Source organism: Octopus bimaculoides, chromosome 1 (genome assembly GCF_001194135.2).
Source record: "Octopus bimaculoides isolate UCB-OBI-ISO-001 chromosome 1, ASM119413v2, whole genome shotgun sequence".
Taxonomy (NCBI): Eukaryota; Metazoa; Mollusca; class Cephalopoda; order Octopoda; family Octopodidae; genus Octopus; species Octopus bimaculoides.
Genome location: NC_068981.1, coordinates 80015662 through 80031499, shown reverse-complemented (window position 1 = coordinate 80031499; position 15838 = coordinate 80015662). Strand labels below are relative to the sequence as shown.

General features: G+C 36.7%; 1 protein-coding gene across 1 annotated transcript in view; it reads right to left on the bottom strand.

Moving 5' to 3' along the window:
- Positions 1-15838, bottom strand: part of LOC106877088 (uncharacterized) — a 51735-nt gene that overhangs the window by 22604 nt on the left and 13293 nt on the right. Inside the window, exons 3-7 of the mRNA XM_014925877.2 lie at positions 15381-15746; positions 13839-13920; positions 10538-10683; positions 3885-4025; positions 3501-3674 (exon numbers count right to left, since the gene is read on the bottom strand). Coding sequence (XP_014781363.1) covers positions 3501-3674; positions 3885-4025; positions 10538-10683; positions 13839-13920; positions 15381-15744 — 907 coding nt within the window. The 5' untranslated portion in view covers positions 15745-15746. The remainder of the gene's footprint in view (positions 1-3500; positions 3675-3884; positions 4026-10537; positions 10684-13838; positions 13921-15380; positions 15747-15838) is intronic.

Genomic DNA, 15838 nt, shown 5'->3' with positions numbered 1-15838 from the left:
TATATATATATATATATATATATATATATATCATCATTTAATGTCTGTTGTCCATGCTGGCATGGATTGGACTGTTTAACTAGGATGGCAAGCTGAGGGGCTGCACTAGACTCCAGTCTGATTTGGTATGGCTTCTACAGCTGGATGCCCTTCCTAACATCAACCACTCTGGGAGTGTGATGGGTGCTTTTATGTGCCACCAGCAAGGGTGTCTATTGTGTGACACCAGTATCCACCATGACTATAATTTCGCTTGGCTTGATGGGTCTTCTACTCAAGCATGGCATATTGTTGAAGGTCTCAATCACTTGTCTATATAACATTCACATAAACAGTACAATCAAATAATGAAAGCTATGAAATAAACTGAACTAAGCATCCTTGTTAACACCCAAATAGATTAGCATTACATTATCAAATTTATTATAACAGGAACTTAAATTCAATATAATCTACAAGTTTATTTGTAGCTTATCAGTTCAAAAAGAAAAAAGTTTATCCTAATATTGCTGTAGAGATTACTCTATATTTTTACTAGAAGTTCAAAGGTCATGTATGCATGTATGTATGTATGTATGCATGTATGTGTGCGTGTGTGGTGTGTAAAACAGAATTCTTCCCATTGTTATCATTATCAAGACTATTTTGTTTTTGCAGGAGATAAAGATGAGAAGGTTAGCTGCAGGTAACTGGTTTAGATACACCCTTTTGTAACTTACTGAAACACTACAATTGAGATAGGTATATTTGTTCTAATATCAACATGTATACACACACACATATCTTTCTTACAGCATACATACAATATTTCTTGATAAGTAAAAATTGTTTTTTGGATGCTTTTGCTGTAGTCAGTTTTCTTTTCCCACACTGAGTTAGTGATATAACTGGTTGAGAATATGCAAGTTTACTATAGTAATCTTGCATGTTCTCTCTTGCCATTTATCTTAGAATCTTTATCAAAGCTCTTATTTCATGCATTATTATTAAATTTTAATATGTTGGTGGATTGGTAGAACTGTTAGAGCATGAGAAAACTTCTCAGCTGTATCTCTTCTGGTTCTTTGCGTTCTGTGTTCAAATCCTACTGAGATCAGCTTTGCTTTTCATCCCACTGGGACTCAACAGAATAAAGTACCAGTCTCGCAATGAACATAGCCAGCACCACTTGGATTCACCTCTCTGTAAATCCAAGAGAGTTTTTACTGCAAGGCCATCAACTGAAACATGAGGAATATTTTCATACAATCATACTACCGCCACTACCTCCCAAAGTGCAGCTGACCCTTTTGGTCTTTTGCCAAAAGGATTTCACCAACTTTGTAGAATCATATTTCCTTCTACTTCTCAATCGTGATGATTTTCTAAATAGTATTCCTGCAGAGAAAGCTTCCACATGAGGTGTTAGCTGCACACACAAGCTAACTCTACTCCAAAACTATCTAACTCCATTCTACCAGATCTACCATCACATATGTACACAAACAAAATGTAAAATCTCTTCCAGTCACTTCAGACTAACAAAATTACTGACCCTGACAATGTCCCTTCCATTACCATCAAAGAATGCATGCCAGGCCTAGCCCCTATTCTCAACAAATTCTTCAGTATCTCCCTCTTTCTCTCTTGTGATCTCTCCTGATCTTTAGAAACATGCTACAGCAGGGTCTATTCCCTAAAACAGTAACCTCAACAACCCAATGAAGTAATTCATCTGTTACTCTCTTGTTTTAAAATATCTGAAAGTGGATGGAGATAGTCATTAACATTCTCCAAAACCTAGAATCCCTATCCTTCTTTAATGGCCACAATGGTATGATTTCAGTAATACCAGATCTACTGAAGTGTGTCTTGGAGGAGCTCTCTCTGATCCACACTGTGTCCCAGGCTTTGAATTTTTTTGCCTTTCATATTCTTCCTTCATCATCATCATCATTGTTTAACGTCTGCTTTCCATGCTAGCATGGGTTGGACGATTTGACTGAGGACTGGTGAAACCGGATGGTAACACCAGGCTCCAATCTAATTTGGCAGAGTTTCTACAGCTGGATGCCCTTCCTAACGCCAACCAGTCAGAGAGTGTATATATCAATGCCCTACTTGGCATCACCTTCAATGTTGCTCTCCCGAGCAGATTATACCACATTTCAGGCCTCCTTCACCTTACAAACCTACATATCATCTGTCATCTGCATCGACTCCATGAACAGAGGCCTTGGACACAATTCCAATAGAGTTATGCCAACACTGTTTTGTTTTAACTGCAGAAAGACATAATTACTACATACCAAGAAAACAATACACACTCCACTCATATCTAAACATGAACAAAATGCAACTGGAATCCTCAAGATCCCAAAAAATGATAGGGATTTATCATCACTGAAGATCTGACAATTACAAACCCTCAGCATAGGAAATCCTGGCCTTTTCTGTTCAAGGCCAGAAAATACATTAGTCCCTAATAACTACTAACCCTTTACAAAGCTTAAAGTGAGACATACAATGATGTACTGTTTTCTCATATCAAGGACAGTGTTACTGCTGCTGCTTTTACTACACAGACAAAATAGACCACCCAAACCATGTGTCCTCTCTCTTTGTTTTGTCCTACTACTATGACATTGACCTCTGCTCTTCATCTCCACTCAATCCCTTGCCTCTCTTCCTCTTGTTATTAATAACGTATCCAACTCTAGTGCTTTCTCTCTTGAACATAAGCTCTCGAGAACTCCTTCCCTGCACTTTTTCCTGCAATTGTTCAAGGAGGACGTGATCATCCAACCTCTGTCAGCATGGAAAAGCAGACATAAAATGATGATGTTGACACTATTGCTAATGAATTCCCCCAAGAACTGACACTTAAACCAGCATTGCACAGTTTAGAAAGTTGCAATAGTACTATTGCCACATGATAAAATTGCCATAGGATTAAATTACCATAGGATTAAATGTTGATTTTAAATAAAAGTAAATAAACGTTAAGTAAGACAAGACAAGGCAACCCTAACATACATTATGACCTTCTCTCAGCTTTCATCCACCAAATTCAGCTCACAAGGCTTTGGTTGGCTAAGAGCATTTGCCCAAAGTGCTGTATAGTGGGAATGAACCCAAAACCAACTTCATAACCACACATCCACATCTGTGCCTAAAATATTTCTGATGCTAATTCCGAATCATAAGCAGCAGACAAATAATGGGATTTTGATTTTGAATTTCAATTCTACAATCATAATAAAGAATGTTTTTTGGCATTTCACATCATTTTTGAAATATTCTCTTTTAGTTTCACACAAAAGGAGCAGCTACACATTGTTTTTTTACAATAGGTGCACCATATCCTTACATGTTGTAGAGGCAACTAAAAGGATTAGTATCAAGAAGGATATCCAACTGTAAAACATGTTTCAGAAAGTTCCATGTAACCTATATTGGTATGAACTAGATGGAAAAGCAGATGTAAAGACAATGATGACATGCTCGTATAATCCACTTACCTTTAATGTTATGAAGATGGAATGTATTTTCCAAAATATTCATCATTTTCTTCTGGCCATTGCGGCTAGTTAAGTTAAGAAATAACATGGCATCAAGAACCGCATGGAAAGAAGGAATTTTTTGAAGCCTTTGATGTAAATGATCTGCATGGATAAGAGCAGCTAAACCTCCAGCTAGTCAGGAATAAAGAAAACGTATTACCATTAATGTGTTGTAAAGCAATTAAAAGAATTAAAATTCTTTTTTTTTTTTTCAGAAAATAAGTCAAGTCAAACATTAGATGCAAATTTAAGAACAAAAGAGAGAGAGAGAGTGAGAAAGAGAAAAAAGAGAGAGTGAGAAAGAGAAAAGAGAGAGAGAGCGAGTGAGAGAAATTTATTTACCTGATGAACCACTCAAGATAACTTTCTTAGCAGATCCTAAGTTAGTTTCAATAAGCAGGAAGTCAATAATAGCATCAAATATAGATGCACCTCTCAGATAAATATTCCTAGAGTTGTACACAATTGGCTGTGAACGATTTCCTAAATAAATATAAAAAATAAAGCTTTTATTGTTCAGTTGTCAAAGAGGACGTCTATACATTTATAAAAATGATTTACAGGTAGATGTGCTTGAGTTTAATTTCAGTCTTAGCAGAGATTAACCATTTTTAGTTACTATATTTCTGTTGAAATCCATTGTTTTAATTTCAGTTAATTTTGAAAGTAATGAACATTTTAATGAAATAACTGTCATTATTAAGCTGGTATAAGGCTGCAAGCTGGCAGAATCATTAGCAAAATGCTTAGTGGTATTTCATGTTATGTTCTGAGTTCAAATTCTGCTGAAGTTAATTTTGTCTTTCATCCTTTCTGGGTCCATAAAATAAGTACCAACTGAGCACTGGGGTTGATATAACCAACTCAGCCTGTCCCCTGAAATTTCTAGCCTTGTGCTAAAATTTGAAACCATTAATAAACTGGCGTTTTTGAACATGAATTAACATGAAATTTTGATGGAAGGTTTTAATTTAATTTAACTTTAAAACAGAAGTTTGTATCATAAACTCAAGGGTGATGTCAGGTGGTATGGTACCTGTGAATGACACTAGTCTAACACAGTTGACTTTTCTGAATAAGCTTAGCACCTAATCTCTACAGCTGAGTATGAGCTGAGGTACAAATTAACCAATATAGAACAAAGTATCTTGCTCAGTGGTACAAGAAATGCCATCACTGAGATATATTCACAAACTATGAAATGTAAGATTATTAATTAGAACTCCAGGTGAAAAAAAACCTTTCGATTAAAACTTCAAAAAGAAAATTGTCCCTGCCATTCATCGACGAGGTAGTCTGCAAGAAAATGTCATAAAATTGGTCTTTCTGTTCATCAGGTAGCCCTGGCTGAGGGGCATAAGCCAAGATAATGGTTGCTAACCCATGTTGCAGCACTAATCTAATCTTAAGTATTCTATCATAGACTGACTACCTCGATTACCGAAACTGCAAGTAGTTGACAACTTCCGTTACCTAGGTGACCAAGTCAGTAGCGGGTGTGGATGCTCTGAGAGTGTAGCTGCTAGAATAAGAATAGCCTGGGCAAAGTTCAGAGAGCTCTTACCTCTGCTGCTGACAAAGGGCCTCTCACCAGAGTAAAAGGTAGAATGTATGATGTATGTATGTGAACAGCCATGCTACATGGCAGTGAAACTGAGCCATGACTGCTGAGGACATGCGTAAGCTTACAAGGAATGAAGCTTGTATGCTCTGCTGGATGTGTAAAGTCAGTGTGCATACACAACAGAGTGTAAGCTCCGTAAGAGAAAAGTTGAACATAAGAAGTATCAGATGTGGTGTGCAAGAGAGACGACTGTGCTGGTATGGTTATGTGTTGCATATGGATGAGGACAGCTGTCTGAAAAAGTATCACACCCTAGCAGTAGAGGGAACCTGTGGAAGAGGTAGACCCAGGAAAACCTGGGATGAGGTAGTGAAGCACAACCTTAAAACATTGGGCCTCACAGGGGCAATGACAAGTGATCGAGACCTTTAGAGATATGCTGTGCTTGAGAAGACCCGGCAAGCCAAGTGAGATCGCAACTGTGGCCTATGCCAGTGCAGCATAACCAGCCTATTTAAGAGTAACCTTCAATCATTGGGCAATAAACCGCGCTTGCGAAGACCTGTTGAGGCAAGTGAAGTTGTTGTCGTTGTCAATGACAGTACCACCTGATTGGCACTCTTGCCAGTGGCACATAAAAGGCACCATTTAAGTGTGGTCAATGCCAGTGCTACCTGACTGATCCCATACCAGTAGCACGTAGAAAGCACCATTTGAGCGTGTTTGTTGCCAGTGATCCCTGTCTGGCTCCCGTGCCGGTGGCACATAAGAAGTTCCATTCGAGCACGGTCCATGCCCGTGCCAGCTGACTGGTCCCATGCCAGTGGCATGTAAAAAACACCATTTGAGCATGGTCGTTGCCAGTGCCTCGCTGGCTCCCGTGCTGGTGGCACGTAAAAAGCACCATTCAAGTGTGGTTGATGCCAGTACTGCCTGACTGGCGCTTGTGCCGGTGGCATGTAAAAAGCACTCATTACACTCTTGGAGTGGTTGGTGTTAGAAAGGGCATCTTGCGGTAGAAACTTTGCTAGATCGGATTGAAGCCTGATGCAGCTTCTGGCTTGCCGGCCCTCAGTCAAACCGTCCGACGTTAAACGATGATGCTGATGTATTTCGTAAATATAAACTTAAACGAAATCTTAAATATTAAGATAAAAACACACTGTATAAGACGAGAGACCAGAAATTTAGAGAAAGGAGGGGTTACTCGATTATATTAACCTCAGTATCTGTCTGGTACTTCCTTTTATCAAGGATGAAAGGCAAAGTTGATCTGGAGGGACAAAGAGCGACACGGGATGGTAAACGAAACGGATTGGAGCAAGGGAGATAATTTGATGTACGATTACCTACCTTGTCCTGCATAAGATAGTCATAGAAAGAAGGAAGAAGAAAATCAGAAAATTCTTCAAAAGCTTTAACTTAGGGCACACTTTTGAATACGATACGAAGGTGGTTAACTTCTTAGATATTAACTCTGGTTTATATTACCTCTATAGAAAACTGGATGAGGTTACTAAATATGTGAACAAATCCTCCAATCATCCCCCAAACGTATTAAAATCATTAGTAAAAGGAATTTCGAGGAGAATTACACAATTATTGGCTAATATGGATATATTTAACTCCATACTCCCACTACTATAACTCTGCTCTATCTAAGGTGGGATACAATTGGGAGATTGCATTCCTTAATTCAGAAAGTCTGATACCAACTAAACATAATAAAGAAACTGAAAATGTGAAAAAGGGCAATCAATAGCTCATCTAATCGAGTATATAGATCTACAAGAATTGCCCATAATATTCCTATTAAAATAAAGAATAAGATGTATAACAATAATAACATAGAATCTAAGGACAGTAAAATGTCTAGCATGTACAATAATAGTGAGGATGAGAATAAGAAGTATGAAGCCAATTCTAATAGTAACATAAATACCGATAATGATACTCATCATCATCATTTAACGTCCGCCTTCCATGCTAGCATGGGTTGGACGATTTGACTGCGGACTGGTGAAACCGGATGGCAACACCAGGCTCCATAAACTGGAGGTTTGGTAAGTAATAGAGAGGTTGATATGATCTGCTTTCATAAACATAAGAATACTAAGAATAATAACGTGGTCTGGTATAACATTCCTTTCAATTGAGCAATCCCTACTAATATGTATAATAAATTTATGGCGATTTTGGAGAAAAACTTCCCAGCTTCACATAAATATAGCAAACTCTTCTCCTGTAGGAGAATCAGAGTTTCACATTTCACTCTTCTAAATGTAGGTATGATTATAGCCCACTTGAACAGAAGAAATATAAACTTAGCCCGCGAGATTGATAATAATAATGGTAATAGTGGATTAACCCCTAATTATGGTTGTAATAATAGTAGATATGTAAGAATCAATAATATGGATAATAAATAAGAACCCACTCTTAGCTAGTAACAATGTAGTCAGCATAGGCAACAGAGCCAATAAACCGCAGATGAAACACCAAGTATCCCAAATGCAACCATTACTGGTTGAGGGCATAATATCTAATGACATAATCACAAACAATAGGCCAATATAAACAGATGTAATAATACCTATTATAAAAACTCAAATACATAACACTTGATAATACTTCTATCGTAACATAATACTTCTGTGAATTTGAGCAAAACCTCGAATGGCGACACTATAAATGTTAATGATAGGGTAAGTAATGCTAATATTAATATCTGCAGTAGCAATTGTAGAGAAGGATCCCAATGCTTGTTATTGGGTCAGTGTTTAGCTGAAAATGTCATATGTAATGACAGAAACTAATAACTTCATTTATATCGGGTGCTCTGTAAATAAGAGAAAATGCTTGAATAACCATTTTTTGTCTTTTAGACTTAGGCATAAAGCCAACAATACCTCATTATCTATGAAAATCTTGGAAGGATAGTAATAGTGAATTTAGCCTAAAATGGGTTATAGTCCATAGAGCTCAGCCATACACAAACAGCCGATATGGATGTGAACTATGTTGTATGGAGAAATATGAATTATTCAAATATAGAGATAAACAAAACCTAATTAATAAATTAGATCTTAGAGTATCATGTGTTCATAGGATTACCTGTACCTTCAAATACTATAGAAGAAAGTAATAAGTATATCATACTATGATTTGGGAGCACAAGGTATCCGGGGTGTCCTATTAATTATAACATACCCTCTATTTTCTCGATATATATGTAGTATTGCTTTCTAATAACCCTTAACCACTTTAATCTGCAATATGTACCCTTTCGGTATTGGGATTATCTTTTGTATAATACATAAAATTGCAATGGATTACTAAATCTTGCACCTACCCGAAGTATAAAGTATACACCCCAGGATCTGTTATTATTCTACATAGATCAGTGTCTTTGATATATTTAGAAATATTTTATAAACCCATTTCCAAATGTATCTTTATCGTAATTCATTTTTTCAATTAGTATTTGATATACATAATCTTATTTTTTATAGGGTATTATAATAACATACCTAAGAATGCTTTTCAATATACCAATATAATTTATATCATCTCTAAAATAATCCTTATTTTATTTTATCTTGATTTATCCTTATTCATTATTTCTGTTCACCTAACTTGGAGTTGTGTGGACTATACTGAACTGGTAAGGTGCCTCAATTTAAGTACCAAATTCAACTGAATCTTAATTATGTGTGTGTGTGTGTGTGTGTGTGTCTTTGTATCTGTGTTTGTCCTCCACCACTACTTGGCAACTGGTGTTGGTGTGTTTACACACCTGTAACATAATGGTTTGGCAAGAGAGACTGATAGAATAAGTACCAAGCTTTAAAAAAATAAATACTAGGGTCGATTCATTTGACTAAAATTCTCCAAGGTGGTGCCTTAACATGGTTGCAGTATAATGATTGAAACAATACCTATACAGCTAAGAGTTTTATAGGTGTGAAACCAATGGTCAGCCTCTGACCAGCCAAAACAAACAACCTTCTAAGTATGTATATATATATATCTATGTATCATCCTCATCATTTAACATCTGCTTTCCATACTCGTATGGGTTAGACAGTCTGACTGGAACTGGTAAGCTGGAGAGCTGTAACAGGTTCTAGCTATCCCAAGACACTACTTTGGTATGGTTTCTACAGCTGGATACCTTTCTTAGCACCAACCACTTTACATATTATGGCACCAATACTAAAGAGTTCATCATGTACTCTAAAATAGTGATTTTATCACTAATAGCTCAATAGACAACTAGTAATTGTGCAACACCTTTCAGTTGTCTTACTGTGGCTAGTTGTATTTTGTGGTTTGAAATGTTGACTTACTGAGTATAGGTGCATGTGAGTGCATTTCTGTTGTTTTTTTTTTTTTTTGGTTAAGCTCACTTTGCAGTTACAGGACTCTGGTTCAATCTCACTGCACTTCATATGGGCAGGTGTTTTCTACCATACTTTAACTAAAGCCTTGTCAGCGAAATTTGTTAGACAGATATCATGTGGAAAGTCACCAGAAGGACAATTGCTGTTCTTGTGTAGCAGAATCAATCTGTCACCGTTTAAAGTCAATACCCTGCCATTGGCTACCTTTTAGTAGAGTCTATGCTGTTTGTAGGCATTTGGGCTAGTTCTCAGGTTTGAGAATAGCTTCTATCTTCCCTTCCATCAATCTTAGAGCTTCTGAAAAAAAAAAATCCAGTATGCTACCCTTTTCCATTTCCTTTGACAAAACTGTTATGAAAAAATAAAAAACTGAATGTTATAAAAGGTAGATAGGTGCTTGGTTCTTTTTGCTTTTTACTAGATACTAATTCTCTCTCCAACCCATTACAAATGAAGTTCACAACAATAAAAAATCAAAAGCACTAAGTCAGGGGTCAGCACACTTCTTATAGCATTGACCCTTTCATTTCAATGATTCATCACTGATAAGTTATTGATACCTATCATGTAAATTTCTAAATATTAAAATGTATAATTAACATAAAAGTTTTTGATTTATAAACAATAATTTTCTTATTCTTTTGTGTGATTCATTACCACATAAGAAACATTTCAAGAAATTTAATGAAAATACTAAAACAAAATTGACTATATTGATATCGTTGGAATAGTTAATGTTTATTGAGCCCAAGGATAGCCACAGAGACCCTGCTGGTCTAAGTACACAATAAAAATGTTTGTTGTGAATTTGATCCTAACATACACGAGTTCAGTCTCCAAATTACTTCAAAGTGTTAGCTGAGCCCCTTAACCACTCAGGTAATATGTCAAAGAGAATAGAAGAACAAAATTGCATAACAATGGAAACAGTTATTAACAGACACAACATAGAATAAAAAAATAACCAATAAATTGAATTATTAAAATACATGGGAGACAAGTAACATGAGAGTAAAAATCAGACAAACCTAAGAAAGAGCCACCATCACAGTAAAGGAAGCAGACCATATTCCAGTCATGAAAATCAGGGTTCACCAAATCATCACTTGACATAAAACCTTCAAATCTAGCAGAAACTGGTGCTTTAAGGCTTGAACCAACCTCAGTGAAGCTTCTAGAAAGGATAGAATGAAAAAGAAGAAAGGAAAAAGGTTTCAATAAAGAAGCAGCAACCAACAGCTGAGCATTGATGTTTTATGATTGTTCATTGTTGTAAGTTATTTACTTGTATATAAAAAAGAAGTTCTTGTTCACAGAGAGATGCTATTGATCATTACTGGTTTAAGACAAATGTTTTAAACAGATCCGAGAAATGGAAAGTTTTAGTAAGACAGAAAAAGTTACTAAAATGTCATGAACATGAGAAGTTATAGTGAAAATGAACATGTAAACATTGTAAACACTTCAAAGGTTTTGAGTGACTGAAAATTCCTATCATGCTAAAGGCCCAGCTTTTGTTCTGTGGTTTAGATCAGTGGTTCTCAATCAGGGTCCAGACAAGATTAAAATTTGTAGTTAAAATTTATGTGCAATAAATTGCTTATACTTCTACAATACACAAAATATTAAAAAATTTTTCTAATACATTTCCTAATAGCATTTAATTATAAAAATACAGTAGGATATTTTTATACACATCGAATTTCTACAGAAGACCAGTAGAGTAAAATAGGAATCAAAAGGGTCCATAAGTGAAACATGATTGAGAACCACTGCTCTAAACATGTAATTCTCAAATGATACAGTTTAACTGGCTGCAAAAGTTGGAACTCCCCCTTGTTAAAAGTAGCAGCAGCTAGGTAGGTAAAGCTTTAAGATAAATGGATCAGCCAAGGTAACATGATCCAAGATACTTAGAGGAAACAGAAGTCTTCAGAGCTACACCAGAGTCTCACTGAATTATAGAACTCATCACTTCCATTCTTTATTTAAAGGTTTCTACATATGTTCTTTTAGGAATTGTATTTTTAAATAAATGATGACTGAAATTTTTATCTATGATTAGTCTACAGCTGAACTATAAAGACATTGTTTTGCTAGTTTTAGTCATTGCATTGTAGACGTTGGCGCATATTTAGATCAGTGCTGGCTGTAATTTTGATAGAAAAATCTGTAAAGATAACTTTAACGAATCATATTGACCGTGGTACTTGGTATTTTATCAATCTCTTTATCACACTGGTAAGTTATCAGACACAAAGGGGAAGTAACAAACAAGTACAGGTTCAAGAGTAGGGTAAACATGAACACACACAAATACATACATAAATACACAAACATAATGAATAAGAGGGGGCTGAGACTGATCCTTGGTGGACCCCTGCCCAGAATTCTTTAATGTACTCATTGCCAACCCTCACCTTACTGACAGTATCCCTGTACATGACTTGTACAGCTCTCACTAACCACTCATCTATCCCTAGTTTCTGCATTGACCACCAGATAAGGGATCGGGGGACACTGTCAAAGGCTTTCTCCATGTCAACGAAAGCCTGGTATAGAGGTTTCTCCTGCAGCTGTCTTACCAGAAATATAACATCAGTGGTGCTTTTCCCTGGCACAAACCCAAACTGCATCTCATCTAAACTGACTTTCACCCTAATTAGTTGGGCTATGACCATCTCTGTGACTTTCATTACCTCATCCAACAACTTAATACCTCTGCAATTATTTGTATCTAATGCATCACCTTTACCTTTGTAGCAGTTGACTATGGTGTTGCTACACCAGCCATTGGGTATGACTTTTTCATGCATCACCTGATTGACTATATGGGTGACTAGACTATAGCCAACACCACCAGATATTTTAAGCAACTCTGCTGTGATTTTTGATGGGCCGGGGGCTTTCCCTGTCTTCATACCCTTAATTGCTTTATCTACCAAGGTACTGTTATTTTGGATAGCTGATCCCTCTATTGGGTCGACATTTAGCAGACTCTCTCTCTCCCATTCATTCTCTTCATTTAGCAACCTTTCATAGTGGCGTCTGCAGGTCTTTCTCTTTGCAGTCTCATTAAATGCAAGTGAGCCATCATCCATGCTGACACATTTCTCTATGACATCAAAATTCTCTCTCACACAGTGTCTTGCAACACAAAACACTTCAAGTCTTTGGTCCTCACAACGCAGAACATTGGTAAATTTTTTCTTATCTCCTTCCCCTCTGACTAAGTAAACCTGTCTCCTAGCTTCCCTTCTGGCAATCTGATACAATTCCATACTACCATCATTCTTCCAGTCCTTCCATGCCTGTTTCTTTTCCCTAATAGCCCCGTCACCTACATTATTCCACCACCACTTTACTTTGGGTAAAGAGGGGACTTTGCACCATCCACAGATCTGGTCAGTAGTCCTCAACAGGTTGTCCAGTAGAAACCTCCAGTTGTCTTCCACATCATATGATGCTATATCCCCCTCTATTTCGTCAAAAGCTTCGAGTAATATGTCTCTAAATTTCTGTCCATTTGCAGGATCCTTCTTCTCCATGCTGGTCATTTTCTGGGCATCCATTTAGCCTTTATCCTGAAGTCACTAACTACTAATCTATGCTGTGGGGTGCATTCTTCATCTGGGAAGGTTTTGGCATTTATAAGTAGCCATCTTCCCCGTTTTCCTAGCGAGGATATAATCAATTTGACTAGTGTCTCCACTAGATCGGTAGGTGAATAGGTGACTGGCAGGTTTCCTGAAGCTAGTATTACAAACCATAAGATCATTTGCATTGCAGAACTCCCACAGCCTGGTTCCCTCCTCCTTATTGTGAAACAAAGGTGGGGGTGGAGAGAGCCTTTTGATGGCAGATAAGTGTTCAGTGGAAAATAAAGTGATAACTGATAATAATGAGAATGTGGGATGGGTGACAAAAGGAAGTGGTGCCAAAGAGAGGGATAATTTGTAACAAATATGAGCAGATCTCTTACATAATTACAGCTGAGTAACTAGTGCCATAGTTAGCAGAGTCATGGAGGGATGGGTGTTAGGAAATGTTGTGGAGAAGGCTTAACAAGGACAGATTGAATGCAAGGGAATATATATGCACACACATATGAATATACATCTATATTGGTGTATACAACTGAAGTAGTGTCTAAATAAAATAGTCATTTGTATATCAAACTAAATGTATATACACCATAGAAAAACATTTTGTCTGAGAGAAAATCTCTTCATAGACATGTTGTGACAAAAATACAATATATATCGAAGTGAAATGATATTCTATCATTAATAAAACTGTTGTCATTAATACTGAAATAAATGAACTCACCTCTTGTAACATTCACTTTCAGTTGAACACCAAGTTCCACCTTGAAGATGGAGTATCCAGAAATTCAGAGAAGACCCTCTACCTAGGAAAGATAGATAAAAGAATAAATATTAATTGAGATAAAGAAACAAACAATAAATCATATTGGTTTCAAATATCTTTAATGATCCTATAATATTTTTATTGGGGTTGCTGGTGTGTAGCTCAGAGATCAGGGAATCTCTCTAGTGACTACTTCTCCACATTGAGGTTATGGGTCCAATACTATGGGCATGTAATTAGAATGTCACAGGAAAGAAACGCAAAAGGGAAATCGTGATGGCACCACTGTGCGAGCGTGATCGTTACCAGCATCGCCTTCCTGGCACTTGTGCCAGTGGCACGTGAAAAGTCATTCGAGCGAGATCATTGCCAGTGCTGTTGGACTGGTTCCTGTGCAGGTGGCACGTAAAATACACCATTTTGAGCGTGACCATTGCCAGTACCACCTGACTGGCCTTCGTGCCAGTGGCACGTAAAAGCACCCACTACACACTCAGAGTGGTTGGCATTAGGAAGGGCATCCAACTGTAGAAACTCTGCCAAATCAGATTGGAGCCTGGTGTAGCCATCTGGTTCACCAGTCCTCAGTCAAATCGTCCAACCCATGCTAGCATGGAAAGCGGACGTTAAACGATGATGATGATGATTTAGAATTAGACATCTGAATTAGACATCATATTGTTTGAAAAAGGATAGCAGAGGTCACTGTAAATGGAATGCAAGTGATCTGACTTAGCCAATCCCTGCTAGAATGAAAATGAACAACAACAATGTAAAGGAAGGGCAGATGAACAATATAGAATTACAAAGTTTACATAATCTACCACTGAAAACTATTATTTTTATAGTCTTTCCAACTTATTTTGTGAGAGGGTCCTGAAGGCCATTTCATTTGCCCTGCCTCAGGGCATAATACAATAGCTTTAGTAATGTTTAAAGTCATGACTAAGGGATCAACAGTATAGCTCAGAGTCATTTCACAAAAAAATCCTATTGTGACATGAGTTTTTTGATTTATAATACTTGACACTTTTTCATTAAACAAAAGCAAAGACACAAACTAACATAACAACCAAAGCAACATTTTAAAAGCTAAAATTTGACATTTCAATTTTTAAAATAAATAACAAAGGAAAACCTTTATCATATACTTATTAAAAAAAATTATAAAATATTAAATTAAGAATGTTAAACAAAAAACCTTTTAATAAAAAAAAATGATTCAAAATAAAATGCTTTCTGGAAAATGGTTAAATAACTGTTTTACAATAGTTGTAAGAGAAAATGAAATGTGGATTTCATCCAGTATTCCTTTGGCTAGATCACAAAACATTCAAGAGACACATGTAAATGACATAAAACCATAAGACCTACCTAATTTAAAATTTTACCAACTTCTGCCTAACCCATACCAGCATGGAAAGTAGATGCCAAATGATGATGATGATGAGACAAAAAATCATGAAGATAATTTTACTTGAGTAATAAGATCAAACTTACCATTTCGAATATAATAGCCTGCAGGTGATCCATCTAAGCAGAAAGCATCTCGCTCCTTGGCAAAGTCTTCAGGAAGCACAACCAGCTCACCATCAGTATCACTCTCAGCATGGAAGCTGACAAATGTGTTTCTTAGGTTGGATACAGTCCACACTACAAGCACAATTGTCACTAAGAGGATGACACATAAAAGTTGTATGTGACATCTTCTCAGTGTAAATGTTGGCATGAGCAGATGAGGCCGATGTAAGGAAACCTTGGCTGGGACAAACATCATACATGACTCGGGGTGTAGCTGCCGTTGCAAAGAATGGTGAAGAATTTTTCCAGAGAGAGGGGTTTTATCGACCTCTTGACAAGACATTGCTAATCAAATATAAAAGAGAAAAATGTTTTGTTAGGAAACAAAAATAAAACTTGTATAATATATATATACACACACACACACACACACATAT